Source organism: Equus caballus, chromosome 22, assembly GCF_041296265.1.
Source record: "Equus caballus isolate H_3958 breed thoroughbred chromosome 22, TB-T2T, whole genome shotgun sequence".
Lineage (NCBI taxonomy): Eukaryota > Metazoa > Chordata > Mammalia > Perissodactyla > Equidae > Equus > Equus caballus.
The window spans coordinates 26,477,662-26,499,744 of NC_091705.1; the positions used below are offsets into that span (position 1 = coordinate 26,477,662).

A 22,083-nucleotide genomic window follows, 5' to 3' on the forward strand; every position below is an offset into this window, starting at 1 on the left:
TTGGTTTTTTGAGGTACATGGCTATTCAGTTTGTCTATTTTTTTTTAAATTAGTTTTGGCAAGTTGTCTTTTTCTAGAAAATTGTCCATTTCATCTAAGTTTTAAATTCAGTGGCATAAAGTTTATAATCTTATTTTTGTCATTTCTACATCTGTAATTATGTCTCTTTTGTACACTAACGTTTATTTTATTGGTCTTTTCAAAGATCCAACTTTGTTTTATGGTCCATACTAGTGTTTTTTTCTGTCATCAATATCTACTCTTCATTATTCTCTTCCTTCCGCTTTCTTTGGGTTTACAGTTATTTTAAAAATTCTTTTGACATTCAAATTTTCCATGTTTCTTCTTACTTAACTAAAAAGGCTGTAAATCTTTTTTTTTTTTAAGATTTTATTTTTCCTTTTTCTCCCCAAAGCCCTCTGGTACATAGTTGCATATATTTTTAGTTGTGGGTCCTTCTAGTTGTGGCATGTGGGGCGCAGCCTCAGCATGGCTGGATGAGCGGTGCCATGTCCACGCCCAGGATCCGAACTGGTAAAACACTGGGCCACTGAAGCGGAACACGTGAATTTAACCACTCGGCCACGGGACCAGCCCCAAGGCTATAAATCTTCTAAATGCTGCTTTAGTTGCCCCCCTCCCTGAGTTTTTATGTGTATTCTCATTTTCAGTTTGATCTAAATAGTCTTCATTTCCATATGATTTCATCTTTGAGTAAAATGTTTTTTACAAGTATGTTTAAATGTTCAAACATTTGGAGTTTACTTGGCTCTTGTCTGTGGTCAGAGAATATGGTCTGGATGAAATTGACTATTTGACATCTGTTGAGATTTGACTTGGGGTCTAGAAGGTCATTTTGTAAATGTTTCTTGTGTACCTGAAAGTAATGATATTAGGTTCAGGGTTCTATCAGGGTCCATTGATCAGGATTATTAACAGGATTAAAATCATCTATATCCTTTTTTGGGGGTGTTTGGTCTATAAGGTACTGAAAGAGGTCTTAAATCTCCCACTATGATGAAATATTTAGGCATTTCTCCTTGTACCCTTGTCACTTCTGCTTTATACATTTTCAGCCTTTTTTTTTTTTTTTTAGCCTCTAATATAGAAGTTATAGCTTCCTTTACCCCTAATAGTGTCTTCTGCCCTAAAGCCTATTTTGTCTGATTTTGCTATAGATATATCTTTTGGTTAGTTTTTCCCTAGTATATCTTTTTCTTTCTTTTTACTTTTGGTGCCCTTTGGTTTTAAAATGCCCTCTTGTAAACAGCATAGAGGTGCATTTTATTTTTCTTGGCCAATCTGATCATTTGTTTTAATAGGTGAACGTAAAGCACATTTTCTCCCTCTGGTTTTGTACCATTTATCTACTTCTTACTTTGCTTCCTTTTTCTCCTTTCCTGCCTTCTATTCTAATATCCTTTACTAACCTTTTCTCTTTCTTGCACTGGCAGTTATACTTTCTATTTGTAATCTTTTAATGATCCCTCTTAAGTCTTTGAAATACATACTTGACTTTACAAAGGCCAACAATTATCAATATCTTTATCCTCCCCTCAAGTAAACCAAGCTGCTTAGAACTGACTCCCCTCTCCAGTCTTACTGTTACTGTCTTCCAGGGGCCTGGTTTTGGACTCCACAAATCATCACTCTTCACGTTCCAATGAAGTGCCTGTTTAGATCTCCTTTTACGTTTATCAGTTTAGTTGCTCACCATTTTTCCATCTAATTTCTTCTTTTTGGAGTTCTGTAACTTTACTACAAAGTGCCTAGATACCGATTTTATTTTTATTTATCCTGCTCTGGATTTTATGAGAATCCTCGTCTTTAATCAATTTAGAAGCTCCTCAGGAACTGCCTCTCCCACAGTCTCTTCTCTCCTTCTGGAACTCTGATTGGCCCTGTGAGTTCTTTTCACTTTACCATTCCTGTCACTCCCTCTTTTATACGTTTCACCACCTTGTCACTCTGGTTAATTGCTTCTAATCTATCCTCCAGCTCAGTGATTTTCTCTTCTGCTGGGTCTAATCTGCTTTCTTGCCTTATCCTTTGAGACTTTAATTTCAATAGCTCTATTTTTCAATTCTAGAAATTCCCTTCTAAAACCTGTGTTCCTTTTTAGTGCCTTGCTCTTTCACGTTTTAATCCCCGCTACCCTACCTTCTTCCTTCTCTAACATAAGCTCCACGAAGGCGAGGAGGACTTTTGGTTCACTGCTGTCATCCCCAGTGCCTCCTACCGTCCCTGGAACAGACTCAGAGCGCGCGCTGTCAGATGAATTTAGTGACAGCGGGAACAGAAGGATGCTGAGCCGCAAGCTGGGTGGACTCTCCCCACCGCTGGAGCTGGGAGCCCGCTCGCCCAACGGCTCGCCGGCTTTCCAGCCTCCGCTCAGTCCCGGCCTGGGTAGAAGGGACGCGCAGGCCATGACGTCAAGGGACTGTGACGCCTGAAAGCCCCCGCCCCTCCGCGGCGCGGGGTCGGGAATCCAGGCTCTGCGCCCTGACATCACGGTCCGGGCGGGCGGGTTTTGCGTCGGCCCAATAGGAGCGGCGCGCCGGCCTCCCCTTTAAGGAATGTTGTGACCTGACGTCACCCGGGCTAGTTACCTCCCCGAGCCGCCGCCGCCGCCGGGCTCAGCGCGAGCCCAGAGCCCTTGAGTGCGAGGCGCGGAGCCCCCGGAGCCCCCGAACCGCAGCCACATCCCCGAGCCGCGCGCCCCGGAGCCCCGGCCTGCGCGCCCCGCCGGGCCGGCGCGATGCCCTCCGACCGGCCTTTCAAGCAACGGCGGAGCTTCGGTGAGGCCCGGAGGGCGATGTGCGAGCGCGGGGTGGGGGCGCTGGGGTGGTGGGGGAGGGCGACCGACCCGACTGCTGTAGGTGACGTCAGCCCCATGACGTCAGGCTCCGGCCGCCCCCTGGGCTGGGAGGCAGGGTCAGGCCTGGGCCCAGGCCTCCGCCTCCCAACCTGGTTCTGTGCCGGGGCTGGGGGGCCGACTGCCCGGGGGGCGGGGGCTGTGGGGAGGCGGGGCGGGGCCTCACCGCACGACCGCTGTCCGCAGCCGACCGCTGTAAGGAGGTGCAGCAGATCCGCGACCAGCACCCCAGCAAGATCCCGGTGAGTCCCACCGCCCCCTCCCATCCCTGCTCAGCCCCAGGCCCCGTGCCCCACCTCAGGCTGACGCGTCCCACCCCACCCTGCTCCCAGGTGATCATCGAGCGCTACAAGGGTGAGAAACAGCTGCCCGTTCTGGACAAGACCAAGTTCCTGGTCCCGGACCATGTCAACATGAGCGAGTTGGTCAAGATCATCCGGTGCGCGGGCAGCAGCTGTCAGAGGGGAACTTGGGTCCTGCTGGGGTCGGGCAGGGGGCTGGGTCCTTCTGAGAAGGTTGGGAAAGGTCAAGGTCAGGGCTGGGGTCAGCGTCAGGTAAGAGCCTCTAGAAGGGGCTGGGATGGCGAGGCGGGTCAGGGCTACACCGGCCTAGCAGCCAGGCCGCTCACAGTCGGCATGCCCTCCTGCCCACCTCAGGCGTCGCCTGCAGCTGAACCCCACGCAGGCCTTCTTCCTGCTGGTGAACCAGCACAGCATGGTGAGCGTGTCCACACCCATCGCCGACATCTATGAGCAGGAGAAGGATGATGACGGCTTCCTCTACATGGTCTACGCCTCCCAGGAAACCTTCGGCTTCTGAGCTCGCAGTAGGGGGGGTTGGCCTGGGAGTGGGGGGCCCTGTCAGGCTCTGCCCAGGTAGCACCTGGCTCCTGAAGCGAGCTGCCTCTGCCCCTGCTGGGCTGGGCAGGGATGCGCCTCCTAGCCAGGGGCACCAACCATGCCTACTCTGCCCCTGGGTGGATCCTGGGCTAGTCATGTTAGGATTGCTCCTCTGGGTGCTGGCTGGGATGGGGGAGGGTGGGGAGCAACCCCCAGCACCCCTGCTGTGTGGTTTGTCTTTTTTTTAGGCCCCTGCCTGTCTGCCCATCTGTCCCTCCCCAACCTGAGGCACTACCCCCTGCCTGGACCCGCCCACCCCTGAAGGACTGGCCCCTGGCTCACCCGTCTTGACATGGTGTATGGATCTGTGGTTATTGTCCCTCTGCAGAATAAAGATTGCTCAGGCCTGCCTGGCCCTTTGCCTCTGGTTGCGTGGGGACTGGGGAGGGCTGCTGATGGGGCTGTCCCACATCATTCTTAGCTCGCCAGTACACAGACTTGAGTTTTGTGGACTCAGGGCTCCTTCTGGAAACTGACACCAGTGTGTGGTGTACCACAGCCATATTAGGGGCCAAGTCTACCCTTCCAGAGTACAGTGTGGTCCCAGAGTAGACTTCTTCATAACAAAAAACATTTATTAAGTAGCCACAAGCTAACAAACCCTGCTCACCTGCTTCTTCCCCTTTCCTGCCTGGGAGGGGGCTCCTTGGTGTGCAGAGTCACAAAGAGGGGGTCCAAGTGGAAGTGCTCCTGGCTACTCCCCACAGGCCTTGATGCCAGCCTTGGCTCCCCTCTGGTGCCGGAGATTCATGACCCTGGACTTGAAGAAGCTCATCTGCCCGAGGACTCGCCTGATGGCAGCTCTGGCTGGAGGGCTTGGCCCAGCTTCGGGCCTTTCACCCCCTGAAGTCTGTGCAGCCCTGTGCCCAGCCAGGCCTACTTGAGCACAAGCATGGCCTCCGTGCCGTCCTTGGCTGTCAAGTAGAGACCATGTGTGAGGTAGTACTCCCGCCGCAGGAAGGCGTAGAAGTAATCGGAGATGAGCAGGATCTGGGCAGAGAGAGAGGGTATGAGAAGCTTTGAGGTACCTCTGCCTAAACCCTGGGTCCCTGAGGGGCAAGGCAGGTGTTGGGGAGAGCCTGCCCAGGGACCCGCACCTCAGAGCCACACTTGACCCTGCAAGGACTCACTAGCACTTGTACTGCCCTCCCTCCCCTACCATGGTCTACACCTCCAACCCAAGTCCTGCCCTCTGAACTCCAAACTGGTGCCCCTCCACCCCAACCAAGCCCCTTGTCAAACCTGCTTCTCCCACTGGAAACCTATGCCCCATTTTCTGTCCAGGTGTTCAGGCCACAGAATCAACTGACACTTCTTCCATACACAAAGCCACCACGTCCTGTCAGTTCTACCTCCTAAACTCTCAACTCCACTCATTTCTATCCATCCCCACAGCTACCACCATGGACAAAGCTACTGTCATCTGAACAACAGCAGTCTCTTCTCTGGGCTCCCTGCTCTCACCCCCCACCCCAGTGTTTTCCCTAGCAGCTGGAGAGCTTTTCAAACAAATCTGGTCCTGTTACTTCCCTGTTTAAAGTCCTCTAAAGGCTTCCTACGGCTCTTAGGGTGAAGATCCCTCCCTGAGACTCCCAGGCCTTGCACCTGGTCCCTGCCCATGGACGTGCACCACCCTCTCCCCTACTCCACCTCACTGGGCTCTAGCCACACTGGCCTTTTCCCTCCCGCTGCAGGATCTTTGCTGTTTCCTCTGCCTGGGATAGTCTCTCCCCTTTCATTTAGTCAACATTTGCTTGCCATTCAGGTCTCAGAAAGGATCATTTCCTGAGAGAAGCCCTCTCTTACCCCTCAGATTGGGTCTTGGCCCCATTAACCTCTATTTGGTAGCACAAACTCATCCAAATTGCAGTTTTACATTCATCTGTGTGACTGCCTGATGACTGTGGCTTCTCCCCTGGACTGGACAGGATCCCTGAGTGGTTCTGCCACCATGGTATCTATGCCCAGCTCAGTCTGTTTTTCCCATCTGGGCCACAGAATCCAAAGGACCCTAGCAGCCCAGCCCACCTTCCCTCTCACTGAGTTCCAGAGGGCAGCAGGGATTTGCCAAGGTCCCCCACATGATGGACCTGCAGTCTTACACTCCCATTCATCCCAAGCTCCCAAGACCTCCATCCAGTGCCTGGAGCAGGAAGGGTATGGCCCAGCCCCACTGAAGGATGAGGAGAGAGGGGCTCACCACTGCAGACACCACCAGCTCTCAGGCACTTAAAGGCCTCTCCGACTGTCATCACCAACACCTCTCGGCACAGATGGGGAGACAGAAGCCCAGAGCAGGGGGAGCACCTGGCTAGGGTCTTGGAGCAGACCAGAGGTTGAGCTGAGCCTGGGATCTCGACTCCCAGAACCCTGTCCTGGGCAGTCTCTCTCACACAGTCTTCCCTCTTTCAGAGGGAAGCCCCTAGCTGGTTTCAGGCTGGCTGAGACAACCTCTTCTGACCCTGAGGTTTTCCATTTGGGCTGGGAAGGAGAGCACAGAGTGGCCTGGAGGAGGAGCTCAGGACCAACACCAGTGATGGCCCCTTGACAAGGACACCACAAGAGTCCATCTGGAAGGCTTGATGATCCCCATCTTACAGATGAGGAAATTGAGGTTCAAGGAGTTCAGCACGTGGACTAAGGCTATATTGGGAGAACTGGACTAGTGGCCATGACCTTGCAAGGCCATGCACAGGGGGCCCAGTCTGCCAAAGGGCACAGAACTCGGCCACTGACAGTATCAGTAGAGCAGACCGAGACCAGGGAGCCCCTGAGGCATTGCCCCACAGCTGCCCGTGGGAGGCGGCTATCACAGCAAAGCCTGCAGCCCCTTTCTCACCCACGCCAAAGATGCCCAGTCTGGGGAGTGGGAGCCTGGAGCCATGGCTGAGCGGGTGGGGGCTCATCTCCGAGCCCGGTCAGATGAGGGGCAGGTGCAAAGTCACAATTCACAACAAAATAAAATGAGCCAACTCCCATGTAACACACAATCAGCTGGACAAGTAGTAGAAAGTCAAAATACTAGGTATTAGGTTGAACCATATGAAATTGCCATTTTTGTAGATCAAAAATGGTTGAGTATTGACAATTTCATATGGTTCAATCTAATATAAAATGGAAAAAAATACAAATAGTAGATTAGGCATGTTATTTAGAAGTACTAGAACAACAACTCTAAGACTTTAGGGAGATATTCTTTTTCTTTATAAGCCTTAACTTTGTAAATTATGTACATGTATTACATTTATTAAAAAATCCAATTAAAAACAATCAGCCAATAAATGATTGAATAAATAAATGGGGGAGAATTTCTTTTGGAATCCTTACAGAAGAATTCCAAATAATATATGTAGATAATCCCCTCCAGGAGGTGGAGCTTAATTCTTGCCTGCTCCCTACCTCCCGCCCACCCTGGGCTCGACTTAAGGGACTCACTTCCAAAGAACCAAGCAGAGAAAGAGAAAATCATAGCTCTACACTGGAGAAGCCCGGCAAACACTCTCTTAACCAGAGGATGAAGGGTAACATTAGCATGAACTCATGTGGCTAACTAGCATGTACTTCCTGAGCGTTCCAAAAACCCAAAACCCGGTCTCATGATGAGAAAAACATTAGACAAACCCAAAATGGGGACACTCTACAGGACACCTGGACAGGGCTCCTCCAGACTCTCCAGGCCATGAGAAATTAGAAAGACTGAGAAAGCAAGCAGAGGACACAGGGGAGACATGACAACTAAATGGAATGTGGTGCCCTGGACTGGATCCTGAAAGAGAAAGAAGACATTACAGGGAAAACTGGTGAAATCCACATCAAGTCTGGAGTTTATTTAATAGTAATGTGTCAGGGTCAGTTTCTTGGTTTTGACAAATGGTACCAAGGTAATATAAGATGTTAACAATGCAGGAAACTGGGTGTGGGGCATATGGGAACTCTGTACTATCTAAAATTATTCCAAAATTTAAAAGTTTTTAAAAAAGCAATGCACTCTTATTATATGCAACAACATGGATGAACCTCCAAAAGGTTTTGCTGAGTGAAAGGCGGCTTTGGGAAATGTACATGTAAGATTTGTGTTTTTCATTGCATGTAAATTTCACATAAGAAAAATATAAATAAGTATTGAGTTCTGGTTAATGATATACATGCTGAAATATTTAGCAGGAAATGTACTGATGTCTGCACTTCACTTTGAAATACATTAAAAAAATAAGATGGATTGAGGGATGGGTACTTTGTGATCACACAAGTACAGTAAAATGTTAACGGTAGAGTCTAGGTGGTAAGTATGTGGGTGTTCAATGTTAAATCTTTCAACTTTGCTGTCTGTGTGAAAATTTTCATAATAAAGTGTCAGGAGAGGGTGGCGTGGAGGGAAAGAGCCCTGTGTGCTGGCTTGGTCTGTTTGGAACCGAAGGTCACTAGTCCTCAGTGGTTGAACTGGTCCTGTCCCCAGGGAAACGGCATCTTGTGGATACCGGGCTGGCCCAGAGGCGTGGCTCTTTCAGAGGAAAGCCCCTAGCTGGTTCCAGGCTGGCTGAGACAAACTTTTCTGACCCTGAGGCTTTCCATTTGGGCTGAGGAGAGGGGATTTCCCAGAGGTCCTGGGATTTAACCAACACAGCAGCTGCAGACCCAGGGTCCTGTGCCCAGTCTGGGCAAGGGAAGTTGGACAAGGGGCAGTGGAAATAGCATAGGTGAGGTAGTGGCTGTGTGACCCTGTGTAAGTCACTTCCCCCTCCCTAAGCCACATTTTCCTTACCCATAAAATGAGTGGTAAACTCTAGTTTATTACTCACAATGGTGGCTCCCTTAGTCCCTGCTCTGTCCCTCTCTGCTTTCAGAGACCTGAAGAGCAGTGTGTTCTTTAAAGTTGCTCTCACTAACTGTGGCTGAGCCCCTCAGCCTCTCTCCTGTCATCGACCACCAAGTCCTGCCAATTCCCCTCCTCAGACGTCCCACTCAGCTCCCTTTTCTCCCTCCCACTGCCATCTCTTGCTGGGAGGCCTCACTCATCCCTCCTGGCCCCCAGCAGTCAGTTATGTGACCTCTGAAGTGAAGTCATTTCCCGTTGGCCTACCAAATGGAGTGACATCTGCTCCAGCTCTGTGGCTCCAGACCCAGCACAGGGCTGGCGCTCTGAGTAGTTCGCCAGTCCCCACCCCCTTGGCACTGCCCCAGTGAGGGTTCAGTTGGACCACATTCCTCTCATTGGCAGCCAGAAGGCTCCAAGACTCCCCTTTTGGCCACAATGAAGATATAATGGAGCAGCTGATAAAAGGGTGGCCAGGGACAGAGAGGCATAGATCAGAAGTGGAATGAAACAGTCAGAATACGCTCCATTACAGGGTGGGATAGAAGAGACAGAGAAAACAACATCTGAGTATCTGCCCTGGGCCAGGCCCTTTAATGAAAAGCATATCATTGAGTCTTCACGACACCCTGGGGTAGGGTTTATAAGCCTCACTTAGAGATGAGCCAATGCAGAGGTTAAGAGTCCTGCCCAGGGTCACAAGAGAATAAGCGGAGCGTTGGGCTGCAGTGCCCATCCTGCCTGTCTGAGGCCCAAACCCCAGTCCTTCCTGTCACCCTACAACTCCTCTCAGTTAAAGATGCTGGGAGGTGGGGGTGCAAGGGGCTGCGTGCACACGTGCCGAGTTCTGCCACAGATCCATGCTAACGCTTTGTATACACTAACACTCCTGTCAAGGCTGTACTCCCCAGTTCACAGCTCTATCCCTTAGCCAAGATGAGAGAGAGTTTTGTGGGAAAAGGCAAAACAAGCATCTCAGATATCTGAGCCAGTGAAGGCCGTGAATTCAGTGCGTCTAGAAGCTGCGGGGCTCAGGACAGCAGACACAGCCAACACTGAGCTCTGGGCTGCAGATTTCTGGAGAAACAGATGCCGTCACCCCAGGCATGTCCTAGGTCCCCAGGTCTCTTGCTTGTGTTGGAGATGCTGACACTTGACAGCCAGCTCGCACTTGGGGGAACTCATGTGTAGTCACCATTGGCAAAGTACAGCGTCCTCTGCCCATGCTGCCTGGGGATCTAGGAAACTGGGAGCAAGAGGGACTGACAGCCGACTTGGGGAGCTGGACAGGGCTTTGGCGTGCCAAACTCACAGGCTGAATGGACACAGCACGGAGGAGACGGCTGAAGAACAGAGCTCCAGCCTCCAGCTCTAAAGAGGCAAAACAACAGGCAAATCTCTGGAACTGCACCTCGGGGTCTGGACGGTCACAAGGCAAGATCAAAGCCAGCTATGACGGCAATTATCTATGTGGCTCTTTTCAATTCATAGACGTTTTCCTCACCCAACTCCATACCGAGTCCTTAGGATCACCCTGCTAAGGCTGAGGAAACCGAGGCTACCACCCCCTCTTGCCAGGTTTCAACAGCCTCCTCCCTGGCGCTCGAGATCCCAGCTCACAGCCCTCACCTCTTCCCTTCCTGGCAGAGGGAGGTTTCCAGAGCATGAATCTGATCACAGTTGTCCTCAGCTTAAAACCAAAAGCTCAGCCTGGTCCTCAGCATAACGAGGCCCATGCAGGCCATGTGGCTCTGACCATCACTGTCCTGAAATGGCCTCATTTCCTATCAGGTAGCATGTGCCAGTTCTACAGAATGACCTTCCACACTCGCTCACTCGCTTTCTCTCACCCCCAGGTCTCACTGAGAACCTGGTTAGATCCTACGTCCCTCTGGCTCCACTTACAGGCTGCCTCCCCCAGAGGCTTCTGCATTTACCCCATGCACAGCACCACCATGCTGCCTGGCCCTACCTGTTTCCTTCTCTCTTCCACAGAATGTGGGCTCCTTGGAAGCAGGGCTGTGTCTCATTGAGCCCTAGCAGAGTGCCTGGCACATAGCAGGCATCTAATTAATATTTGCAAATAAATAAATTAGGCTCAAGGAGTTATGTGACTTGCTTAAGGCCAGTGAGCCAGGACACATGGGACTGGGAGTCGCTGTGGAGTTCGGGTCTCCAAAGCCCAGGCCTTCCTGCTGGCCTTGTCCCCCTGTATTTAACCCGGCTTTTCTTGTCACTCTGGCTGTGGGGGGAGGAGAGGGGTGGAGAAGGGCCTATGAGAGACAAGCTTGGGATGCTGAGCACTGAGCTCAAGGTTTGAGGATAGGAGAGACAAAGGAGTGAACTAATAAGACCTTGACAAAATGCCACCGGTTAAGGAAAAGCAAAGGAAATATGTAAACCCAGTTGGACAAGGACAAGGGGTCCAACCTGGGTCACAGGCACCTCACTTCAGGAAAAACAAATCTTTCCACACACAGACCCACGACTTTGAAGCCAGGCCACAGACAACCCACGGAAATAAACCTGAAATGGGCCCCTATCTGTCCAGAAATGGGGGCTATAAACCTCTCCAGCACTGACGATCTGCCCAACATGTCCCCAAATATTTCCTCACTAGTCCTATTCCCCAGAATGACACATCCGGCCAGTTGACAGGCAATTTCAGGAGAGAAGACCGTGGTTTCATTAGTGCTGGAATGAAAAAGCAAGTCCTGAGCAGGACCCAACATGCCAGAGAGTTGGTGCCCAGAGCCCAGGGCTCCAGGCCTCCCTGGAGACAGAAAGCAGAATGGCCAAAGCAGGGCCAGCCCAGGATCTACAGTCTGCAGCATAAGGAGGGGAGTCAGGGCTGGCCTCCCACAGCGAAGAGGTAGCAGCTTGTGGAGTATTCCAGGCCCTGCTGGGGAGGGCAGACGGAGGGTCTCCAGGGAGTCCGTTTTGGACACAGACACAGAGGAGGAATGGGGCTCTCAGCACCAGCCACAGGGGTAGGAGGAGAAGGGGGCTCTGGCTCTGATCACATGGGAACCCAGCAGGACCTGCCACAGGCCCAGCTCTGACCAAAACAGACACTGGAACTGGGAGGTTAGGGTATACAAGGTTATGTGAAATCACTGCTCATAAAATGTGGTTTCTGATCCCAGCTCATTTCATTTATTCATCAATAGACAGTCGCTGAATATTCTTCTTGGTGCTGGGGACGGTCGTGAACAAAACAGACCTGGGGCTGCCCTAAGGGAACCCACAGTCTACTGCGAGGACGTGATAAACAAGGGCACGAACAAACAGACCACTGTACAGCTGTGTGACTTGCAAGCCTCAGCTTCCTCATTCTATCATGAGATGACAATAATAATGCCTCCATCAAAGGGCTGCCATGGGGATTAAGTGAATTCTTTATCATAATAAAAAAAATAGGCAAACATCTTAAAGGGCTGTCAGTAGCTCTTTCCATCAAGTGCGGTGAGCCCACACAGGTGGGACGCAATAAAGAGCTCGCTCTCTCACGTATGGACAAGGAAAGGTCACCAAGGTGTTTCATTAAAAGAAAAAAAGTCAGACTTTCATTGTGATGCCAACAATAAAACATACACACAAATAAAACTCTTTCTCCATGAGCATATGAGTAAATGTAAACGCGCAGGGAAAGGTCCAGAAGGCTGCACAAGCACATGATCCAGAAGATTAAAGGGATCATATGGGCCTGGTCCTTAGGAAGCTCTCTTTAAAAATGAGCCACTATTAATTATAATTTTAGGGAAATATTGCTGTATGTTCCCTGTTTTTAAGTTGAATGGGGGTGAGTAGGACATCTTACTATACTCTTTAAAAAAGCTAAATTTAAACCCAATCCTTTTTAATTATATGCAATCCTTGATGACCATTTTTCTTCTGCTGGTCACTGACTTGCAGAGGAAAAAAGGTTTAAAAAAAAAAGAGGAGTGGGATTGTTCTCTTTCCCTCGGTTTCCGGGACTGAATGTTTCCCTGGGAATTTGCTCTGGGTGTTTGAACAGCGTGTTGCTCGTGCTTTTTCCCATGTCAACATCTGAATAACGGCAACAGGACCCACACATGACGTCCAACCCTCTCAACCCTCTGAGAGGTGGGGTTTTCATCCCCGTTTTCAAGAAAACTGCAACCCAGAGAAGTTCAATCACCTGCTGAAGGTCACACGGTGAGGAAGTGGAGGGGCCCTCAATAACCAATCTCAATCCTGCCTTCTCTCTCTCCAACGTGTGTGTGACACTCCCCCCCCCCCCCCATGCACCTATGGATGGTTTACTGTTGTCATTTCCTGGTTACTGACTCTGAGGCACAATTATAATTAGCAAATGATCCATGCCACATGTTGAAAAATACTTAATAGCCCCGGGGAAAGGATGAGGCCTAAGTCACTGGCTTACTTGCTGGTATAACTAATAATCTACCAATAATTTGTTCTATAATAAGGTATGGCACTGCCCAACTCAAACAGAGCAGGACTTAAAATCTACAGGTCAAGATGTTCTCTACATTCAGCTGATTTAGCAAGGATGGGCCCGGCTCTGGATACCTGCTGAAAAGCCATACTCATCTGGTGTCCAGGACAGCTCTGAGCTGTCTTGCCCAGGGATGGATGAATGAGGACCAAGTGGCTATAAAGCACCATCCCAGCTAGAAGAGCTGGCTGTGGGACTGAGAACACTTCCCAAATGCCACACATCTCAATGGCAGTGCGGACTATAGGTCAAAAAGAAGCAGGGGCTGGCTTGGGCTGTGGAGGACATGCGGGGTTTCACTGGCCACAGAGACCAGGTTCTAACAAAAGTTGGAGAAGGGTTGGGGACAGAACTGTCACTCACTGACCTTAGCCAGTAGGGGTGACTTGGCCCCCCATCCTGCCTACCTTCAAAACCATCTCCCTTCCCCTCTTACTCTCCAAGTCTGAAAGGCCCAGCTCCTACTCCTCATTCCCTAGGGCTTTTCCTGACCACTCACAAAAGGCAAGGTGACCTCATTCCCTCTAGATTCCTCCAGCGGTTACTCTCTGCACATCTGGCCATTAGTCACATGATGTTCTCCCTGGCCATCTTTGGTCCATTCATTCATTCAACAAATATTTGCTAAACAACTGCTCTGTGCCAAGCACAGATCTGGTAGTTAGGGACCCTACAGCAGGTAGGACAGGCAGATCTCTGCCTTCATGAAGCACACAGGCTAGTGGGAGAAGTAAAGAGAGAAGTAAGTAAACAATCTAAAGTTACGAACTGGGTAAGTGCTATGAAGGAAACAAATAGAGGGCTAAGAAAGGGACAGTGAGGCAGGGGAATCTCATGGAAGACTTCTTTGAGGAGGTGACATTTAACTTCCTGAAATTCTAAATGTCTCATATTTGCACTCTGGCTCCCAACAGGTGTGAGGGCAGGGGCAGTATAACCCTCATGAGGGGGGACACTCTTCTGCTTCAGTCAATGCTCCAGCATAGTGATATGACTTGAGTGACTGCCTGGTGAGTAAATGCCCCCATCTGACACACCCCTTTAGTGATCTGGCAGTGACAGTCACAAAGCCCAAAGCCAGCAGTCCCAGGAAGCATTTGACCTGACAGAGTTGTCTCTGGCTCAGAGCCACAGAGTCCAGACCCGAGGAGGCCGATGACACAGGCGTGCTGGATGCCTGAACAAGCTGCCAGCTTATGGGCACTTGGACCACTGCTTGGAGGCCTGGAGGTTGGTATGACCTGTCGGAAGGGCAACTTGGCAATATCTGCCAAAATGTACAAGCAGAAAATCCCACCACCTGAAATGTATCCTAAGAAAATACTGGCATGTGTATACAAGAGCATATGGAGGGACACACAAGGCTCTTCCATTTATAACAGCAAAACAACCAGAAGCAACCTTAACGTCCATCAATAGGGGCTTGGCTAGTCAAATAAATTACAACACATCCTACGATGGGACATCAGAGCTATTAAACAAATGGTCTCAAGATGAGATCACTAAGTGAAAAACAGCAGAGTAGGATGTCTTCTTCTTCTTCTTTTTTTTTTTTGGTGAGGAAGATTGGCCCTGAGCTAACATCTGTTGCCAATCTTCCTCTTTTTGCTTGAGGAAGATTGTCATTGAGCTAGCATCAGTGCTAATCTTCCTCTATTTTTGTATGTGGGACACTGCCACAGCATGGCTTGATGAGTGGTATGTAGGTCCATGCTCAGGATCTGAACCTGCAAACCCTGGGCCGCCAAGCAGAGTGTGTGAACTTAACCACTAAGCCATCAGGCTGGCACTCGTTTTTTATAAAGGACTATTTTTGTTGTTGTTGTTGTTGAGGGAAGATTCGCCCTGAGCTAAGATCCATGCTGATTTTCCTCTATTTTTTAGTATACAGGCCGCCAGCACAGCATGGCCACTAACAGAAGGGTGTAGATCCACACCTGGGAACTGAACCCTGGCTGCTGAAGTGGAATGTGCCAAAGTTAACCACTAGGCCACGAGGGCTGGCCCTGTCATTTCTTTATATAAATAAAAAAGCTATTTATGAGTGCATATGTATTTAGAGCTGTCTGTAAATGCACAGAGGAAGTCTGCAAAGACACACACCAAACTGATCCCAACGACCACATCTGTACTAGGTGGGAAGGGATGGGGGCCTAAGTGGAGCTTTGATTTTCATTCCTTATGCTTCTATTTTGTTTGACTTCTTTTTCCTAGCAATAATGAATTCATGTGTTACTTGTATGACTAAAAATACATTTTAAAAAGAGATTCAGAAAAAAAGTAAAAGACAATGCCAACAGTTAGGCTACTTTTTCTCTATAGCTCAGCCACTAACACACTCCGTCTTCTCGGCCTTTGGTTCCCACTCCCAGCCCCATTCTCCTTTTCCAAACAATTCAGTTTCTCCTGCCTTAGATGGCACCTGACCATTTGCAAACATCTCCCATGCTGTTTACAGAGATCCTTTGCTCATAAAGGCAGCCATATAAAAAACCTGCTATCTGGCCAGTTCCATGAATGCTTCATAATCACTGCAATTGTACTCCTGACCCACACTTGACACTCATGGCCTGACAACAGGCTGTGGACTATTTCAGTGGGGCTCGCCAACCTCCTCAGAGGCCAAGGGCAAGCCCAATGCCTTCACATGCCAGTCACCACTTTCAAGGGAAAAGGGGATTTCAGCAATAGAGAACAATCTTTTGGACTCCTTCAAGATACTAAGTTGAATCCTGCAGGTTTCTGTTTGCATGGAACACAGGTAGGAGGTGCTGAGCATCCACCATCAATAACCCCTGTGTGGTCAGGGAATAGACCCTCTAGCTTGGTCCCACCCAGGTTACAGGGCCCTGCATCTCTCTTCCTGCTATTCACAAACCAAGATAAATAGCTGGACTGGACATTAATTGTCCAGAAATGTCCATGCAGGAAATACCAGACCCATCATTCATTGAAAAAGCCCTATCTCGCTGCTTCTTTCCCAGCAACTAACCCTGGAGGCAAGACTCTCCCTGGGGATTATGGCTGGCATCACTACTCTTTCCAGCTAGCCTTGCTTCCCATACAGTCCATTACGCACAGGAAATGCCAGGCTGTGCCAACAGCAATTGAAATGGTAAACAGGACAAGTGATTCTCATAAGACCTCGACAATGAGGACAGAGCTGACCTGAGAGAACGTAGCAGAGGGGACGAGGAAAGTCTGCTAGACCACCTGCAACAGAATCTCTGGGAGAGGAATCAGGGAATCTACTTTTTTTTTTTAAACAAAGTCATGTAATTTTAACAGTCACAACATTAACTACAGGATTTAAAACATATTAACAGGGAATCTGGATTTTTAACACCCTCCCCCTAGTGATTCTGATGCTGAGAACCAGTGCTCTATGGTACCAAGGGAGAGGCTCTCCCGGGGTCAGAGGAAGGTTGGAGCTCCTTGCAGGTACTTCTCATTCTGTGACCCCCTCCCCACATGCCAGCCTTCTCTCCACTACTCCCAGCTGTCTAATTTGCACTCCAGACTTACCCAAAGGCTAGACCAAACTATTTCTCATCTCCCTGCCTTTGCTCCTGCAGTGCAGTTGGCAGTGTCTCCTCCCCTTGCTGCCCTCCCCGCCGCCACAGGGTGCACTCACTCTAGGTGCCACACAGCCCAGACACTGTTCCAGAAAGAGGGTGGCCTCAGAAACTGAGCCTTCCCTGAATTTGGTTCTTGGTTTCTCCAATGACCTTGGGCAAGAGACAACCTCTGTGAACCTCGGTTCCCATTTGTAAAACATGGCTAACACTGTCTCACAAGCTTGCTGTGAGAATTCAGTGAGGTGATGGCTCAGTACGGTGCCCAATAAACTGTTAGCCAAATTCAGTTTTCCCCGCTGCTCTTACTTCTCTACCTGACTGAGAGCTACTTGAGTGGAGGAATTGTCCCTTTAGTCATGTTCGAACACCTATTTTGCAGAACCCAGGGCCTAAGTCGAAAGTCTGAGGCTACGAAAAGAATCCCTGTCTCCATGCTGTCCTTGACTCTTACCTGCCCAACGTTGAAGGTCAGTGTGATGGCATAAAAGAAATTGGAGTTGGCACTTCCTGCATAAATCCAGAGGTGCCACAGGACAGGGAAGAGCAGGGAGCAGACGATAATGATGCAGGCAAGGACAAAGATGTTTCGCAGAACTGCAAAAACAGATGGTCATAGTTAGCCCAATGCTGATTCTCTTTGAGACCCTTTCTTGCTGTGATGGCCCCACATGATGGAGAGGCCCAGGGAGAGCCTGGTGTAGCTCAAAGGCAGAGCCCCTACCCCCATACTCAGATGCACCAGGGTGTCAAGGGGAAAACCTGAGACCCTTGGCAATGGCTCCCCATGCCCAAAGCTAGTGGGAGGTCCTAGATTTGGACTCTGTATCTCCCACTGTGGCCTTGGCTGGCCAAAGATGGCAATGCTGTGAATGCCTCTGGGCACTGCAATGGGGGCATTTTAGCAAGACACTGCCCTCTACCCTCTAACCTCGGAGTGTCCAAGAGTAACTCCTCCCCTTTCCCCAAGCAGGGTGCTGCTTGGCCACCTCAGATCATGGATGGGAATGGCAGCATGAACTCACGCACATTAGGGCCCCCCAGTGAGTCTCTGCAGTGCCACAGCCCCAGGTCTGAGGAACAAGTTTTCCATTCTCCTTAATTCATGTCTGAGGTCCCCTGCCTTGCTCTTCAAATGTCCCTCACTCTTCCTTAGATGATTTAAAAATCTTTTTGACACCCTCCTTCTCTAATATCACTCCCCACTCACACAGGGAATGTGGAATCCCACCGGGGAGAAAGCTCTCCCTGAGGCCCCAGGGAGGACCTGCTACACAGCGTGGCCCACGGGCAGGCAGCCGGAGTGCAGCTGAGGGGAAGGCAGCACATGGTGGGGCACAGACGTGGCCTCAGAGAGACCCTGGTTAAAATCTCTACTGTGCCAGCAAGGTTCTCTGAGTCTCAGCTTCCCCATCTCTAAAATAGGGCTACAATGCCTATTTCATAGGAGTGTTACATGAATTAAACAAGATGTATGAAAAACCTCACACAGATGTATTACAGATGTGTGTTTTCAACTGCTGCTGTAACAAGTTACCACAAACTTAGTGGCTTAAACAATATAATTTATTATCTTACAGTTCTGGAGGTCAGAAGTCCAAAATGGGTCTCACATGCTAAAATCAAGGTATTTGCAGGGCTGCATCCCTCGGGAGGCCCTGCGGGAGAATCCGTTTGCTCACCTTTGCAGCATGTAGAGGCTGCCTGCATTCTTGACTCATGACCCCCTTCCATCTTCAACCAGCAATGTCAATTAGGTCCTTCTCACTCTGACCTCCTCTTTCACCTCCCTCTTCCACTTTCTTTTTTAAAGTAGACTCTAGTTTTTCGAGCAGTTTTAGGTTCACAGAAAAATTCAGCGGAAGGTACAGAGACTTCCCATAACCACCTGTCCCCACCTCTTCCACTTCTAAGGGCCTCTGCGATTACACTGGGCCCACTGGATAACCCAGGATAATCTCCCCACCTGAAGGTCATTTTGCCATGTAAGGTGATACTTCACAGGTTCTGGGCATTATGATGTGACCATCTTTGGGATGGCGAGGAGAGGCATTATTCCGCCTACCACATGGTGCTATTTTTTCCCCCTTTTAATTCAACAGCTTCTATCTGACAATAGGATTATCTGCTATTTTCATTTCTTTCTTTACACTTTATTGTATTTTTTTTAAGATTTAAAAAATTTTTCCTTTTTCTCCCCAAATCCCCCAGGTACATAGTTGTATATTTTTAGTTGTGGGTCCCTCTAGTTGTGGCATGTGGGATGCCCCCTCAGCATGGCTTGATGAGTGGTGCCATGTCCACGCCCAGGATCCAAACAGGTGAAACCCGGGGCCGCCGAAGCAGAGCGTGAAAACCACCACTTGGCCACGGGGCCAGCCCCTAAACTTTATTGTATTTTTAAATAAGCTAATAAATACTATTTAAAATACATTAATTAAAAGAATACCTTTTTAAGAAAAATTTAGCACTGGGTCTGGGTCCCAGCAGACACTTTATGAATAGAAGTTCCCTTCCTCCCTCTGATCCTGACCTTCAGGAAATCCCTTCTCCTATCAGAGTTTTGAGAGATTTAAGCGATGGGGAAACTCCCGGACCTTAAGGCCACTTGTCTCATTTGTACGACGACTTGGTTGAAATGCTATACAGGGGGCTCATGCATTGGAAGGAGGACTGCATCACACACACTATTCTCAATTCTGGTTGTAAAATAAAATCACTTGGGGAGCACCACCCAGACTAAGGAAATCAGAGTCTCTAGAGGTGGTGCCCAGGTGGCTACATGAGTTTCTAAAAGCTTCCCCAGTGATTCCAATAGGCAGCCAAGGGTACAACCCACTGGGTTACAGCTGTAGATCCTCGCCAAATAAGAGGCCAGACCAGTCTGCAACAGAGATTCCACTGGTCTTCAGAGTTCTTGTTAAAGCTGAATGTTTTCAACTTAAGATTCGTTCCTTTTTTTTTTAAAGATTGGCACCTGAGCTAACAACTGTTGCCAATCTTCTTCTTTTTTTTAATTCTTCTCCCCAGAGCCCCCCCAGTACACAGTTGTAGATTCTAGTTGTGAGTGCCTCTGGTTGTGCTGTGTGGCATGCTGCCTCAGCGTCACCCAATGAGCAGTCTGCACCCGGGATTTGAACCGGTGAAACCGTGGGCCACCGAAGCAGAGTACACGAACTTAACCACTCAACCACAGGGCCAGCCCCTAAGATTCATTCTCTATTGAGAAATGATAGGTGTCTTTTTGTTGCTGGTTGTTGTTAAAAAGTCCTTTCTTTTACAAAATGGGGACAAATGGCTGGTAGTTGATTGTTTCAATGTCTTCAGCAAAACAAAAAGTTTGGCAATTCTGCCACTAGAATTTTTTGAAATGCTAGTGGTCTAGGAAAGCCCACAATTTGGAAACACTGGGCTGGAGGGCTTGCAAGGTCCTCTTTTCCAATCTGAAATTTCCACGATTCTAGGTTTTCAAAGATGAGATTAAAACTCTGACTCAAGCCAGCCTGAGACCGATCTGGGAAGCCTTGTCCTTGCAAAAGGGATTTTGCACTGAGAATTATTATTATTAAATAATGTTACAACCTCAAGAAAAGAGAACAAATCTATTTCCCATTCCTCCACTCTAACATCACTATTTACATTTCTCAGTGGTTCTTTCTGATCCCCTGGAAATTATTTGCTGAAAAGAATATACACTATTCCTAAAATAAAACTCTTGCGCCTGACAGCCTAGGTTGGTCTTTGTTCCGTGCCTCTAGCCACTTTGGATTTCAGACCAGGTGATAAGAAGGTGAGCAAGTGCACAGAGACTGAGAGAGGCTCACAGCAGCTCCAGGGTGCAATCACGAAGAACGCAAAGATACATTCCCATGTGCCTGAGGAACGTCCCCAATGTCCAGTTGGCTTCTGGCCGGTGGTGACCTTTGCAGGACTTGAGAGCTGCTACTCACTCTTGCTGGCCGACAGGCCAGAGGATTAAAGCTATACGCCAGAACAGATGGAGCTAGGGAGCCGGGGCACAGGACAGCTTGTTCCAGGCACCAGGAGGTGTCAGAGATGTCAGAGATGACCAGGGCCTAATGAGACGAAAGGGTTCACCCTTCACCAGACTTGCTAGGCCAAATGGAATCAGATTCCCCACTATGTTCACTGGGTGGCTTACCCAATCTCTGGCTCCACTAACGACAAACTGAAACTTCAGGCAAGTCACCTTACCTCTCTGAGCCTCAGGCATTCAGAAATAAAATTCCAGTTGCAGAATTCAGTCTCATCGAGAGGGGCAGGGACACAGAGGGGATTTAGGGACTTCAAAGGTTGTGACAACGTTCCCTTTCTTAAACTAGGTGCTAGGTACATGGCAATTTATTGTATTATTATTCTTTAAAATGTATATATTTTTTTATCAATTTTTTAATCTTTATACAACAGTTAATAAAAGCAAAATAAAACACACAAAATCCAGCCCTTTGGTAACTGGCTCTTTCAGCTGGACCACTTCGGGTTGGCACCGGTTCTGCCAGCAGGCTGTTCCCTAACACCGCAATTGTGTGTCTGTATGACTCATCCTGGCCCCAAACATCACAGAGTCACGGCGTCTGGGGCCCTTACTCAGGGAAGGGCCCACGTGCCTCTTCCCATCCCCACTGAACAGGATAGGAAAACAAAAAGGTGAATGTGTGAGCAGGCATGTTATCACCAGTAACTAATGTTTAAACTGAATTCTTAACCCCATGAAAAGTCTGAATATATTCAACCCAGACTTAAATACTTCTAAAGAGTCTCTAGTCATAGGTCTACAGGACTAGGCTGAAGACGCTCCTGGCTGAATTAATGACTCACAGTTGTCATGTCCCAAATAAACACTCTGAGCATGAGTATTCCCTGCCACAGGAGCGGGGCATCACGGGGTGGCAGCCAATGCTCTGTGCAGGACCTTGAGACGAGCTGAGTTTGCCCAGCCAGCCGGCAACAGCACCTATTAAGTCATCCAGGTCTCTGGAAAGCCCAACCATACTTCTTGTGCCTCATCACCCCAGAGGGCATAAAATAGCTTAATAGCTTAAGTCTTGAAAAATATGTTTATTCTAATGACTCTGAACAACTCTGGCTACCAAGCCTGAAGCTTTCATCGTGACACCATGCAGGAGACCCCCTGCACAATTCTGACTGACAATAACTGCAGCGCTACTTACATTTATTCTCTCTCGCACTTAAAACACCCATGAAAGATATTCTCCCCATTTGAAAGATTAAAAAATAGGAGGCTCAGAAAGGTTAAATGATTTGCCTAAAAACCTGTGGCTAATAATGGGAAAGCCAGGGTTCAGACTCAGGTCAGTCTGGCTCCAGACTGTGTCCAGCAATATGGGATGAAGGATATTACCCGAGGGAGAGAGATGCCCTACGTGGGATAGACAGCTAAGAAAAAACAACTCTAC

The 22,083-nt window shown here is 49.0% G+C and overlaps 2 protein-coding genes across 7 annotated transcripts in view; one reads left to right on the top strand and one right to left on the bottom strand.

Annotated features, from left to right (window-relative positions):
- Positions 1-1,100: 1,100 nt before the first annotated feature.
- On the top strand, positions 1,101-4,129 carry MAP1LC3A (microtubule associated protein 1 light chain 3 alpha). Its single transcript, XM_023626429.2, has 5 exons — positions 1,101-2,798; positions 3,062-3,117; positions 3,208-3,314; positions 3,532-3,701; positions 3,963-4,129. The coding sequence occupies exons 1-4, from the start codon at positions 2,759-2,761 to the stop codon at positions 3,692-3,694; spliced, it is 366 nt and encodes a 121-aa protein (XP_023482197.1). The 5' UTR covers positions 1,101-2,758; the 3' UTR covers positions 3,695-3,701; positions 3,963-4,129.
- A 199-nt stretch (positions 4,130-4,328) lies between these two features.
- The window catches only part of PIGU (phosphatidylinositol glycan anchor biosynthesis class U), a 114,902-nt gene continuing 97,147 nt past the window's right edge, over positions 4,329-22,083 (bottom strand). For all 6 annotated transcript variants that reach the window (XM_070247370.1, XM_070247371.1, XM_070247369.1 and 3 more), the window contains 2 exons: positions 17,100-17,242; positions 4,329-4,764 (listed from right to left, as the gene is read on the bottom strand). In XM_070247370.1, the coding sequence (XP_070103471.1) occupies positions 4,651-4,764; positions 17,100-17,242 (257 nt within the window). In that variant the 3' untranslated portion in view covers positions 4,329-4,650. The remainder of the gene's footprint in view (positions 4,765-17,099; positions 17,243-22,083) is intronic.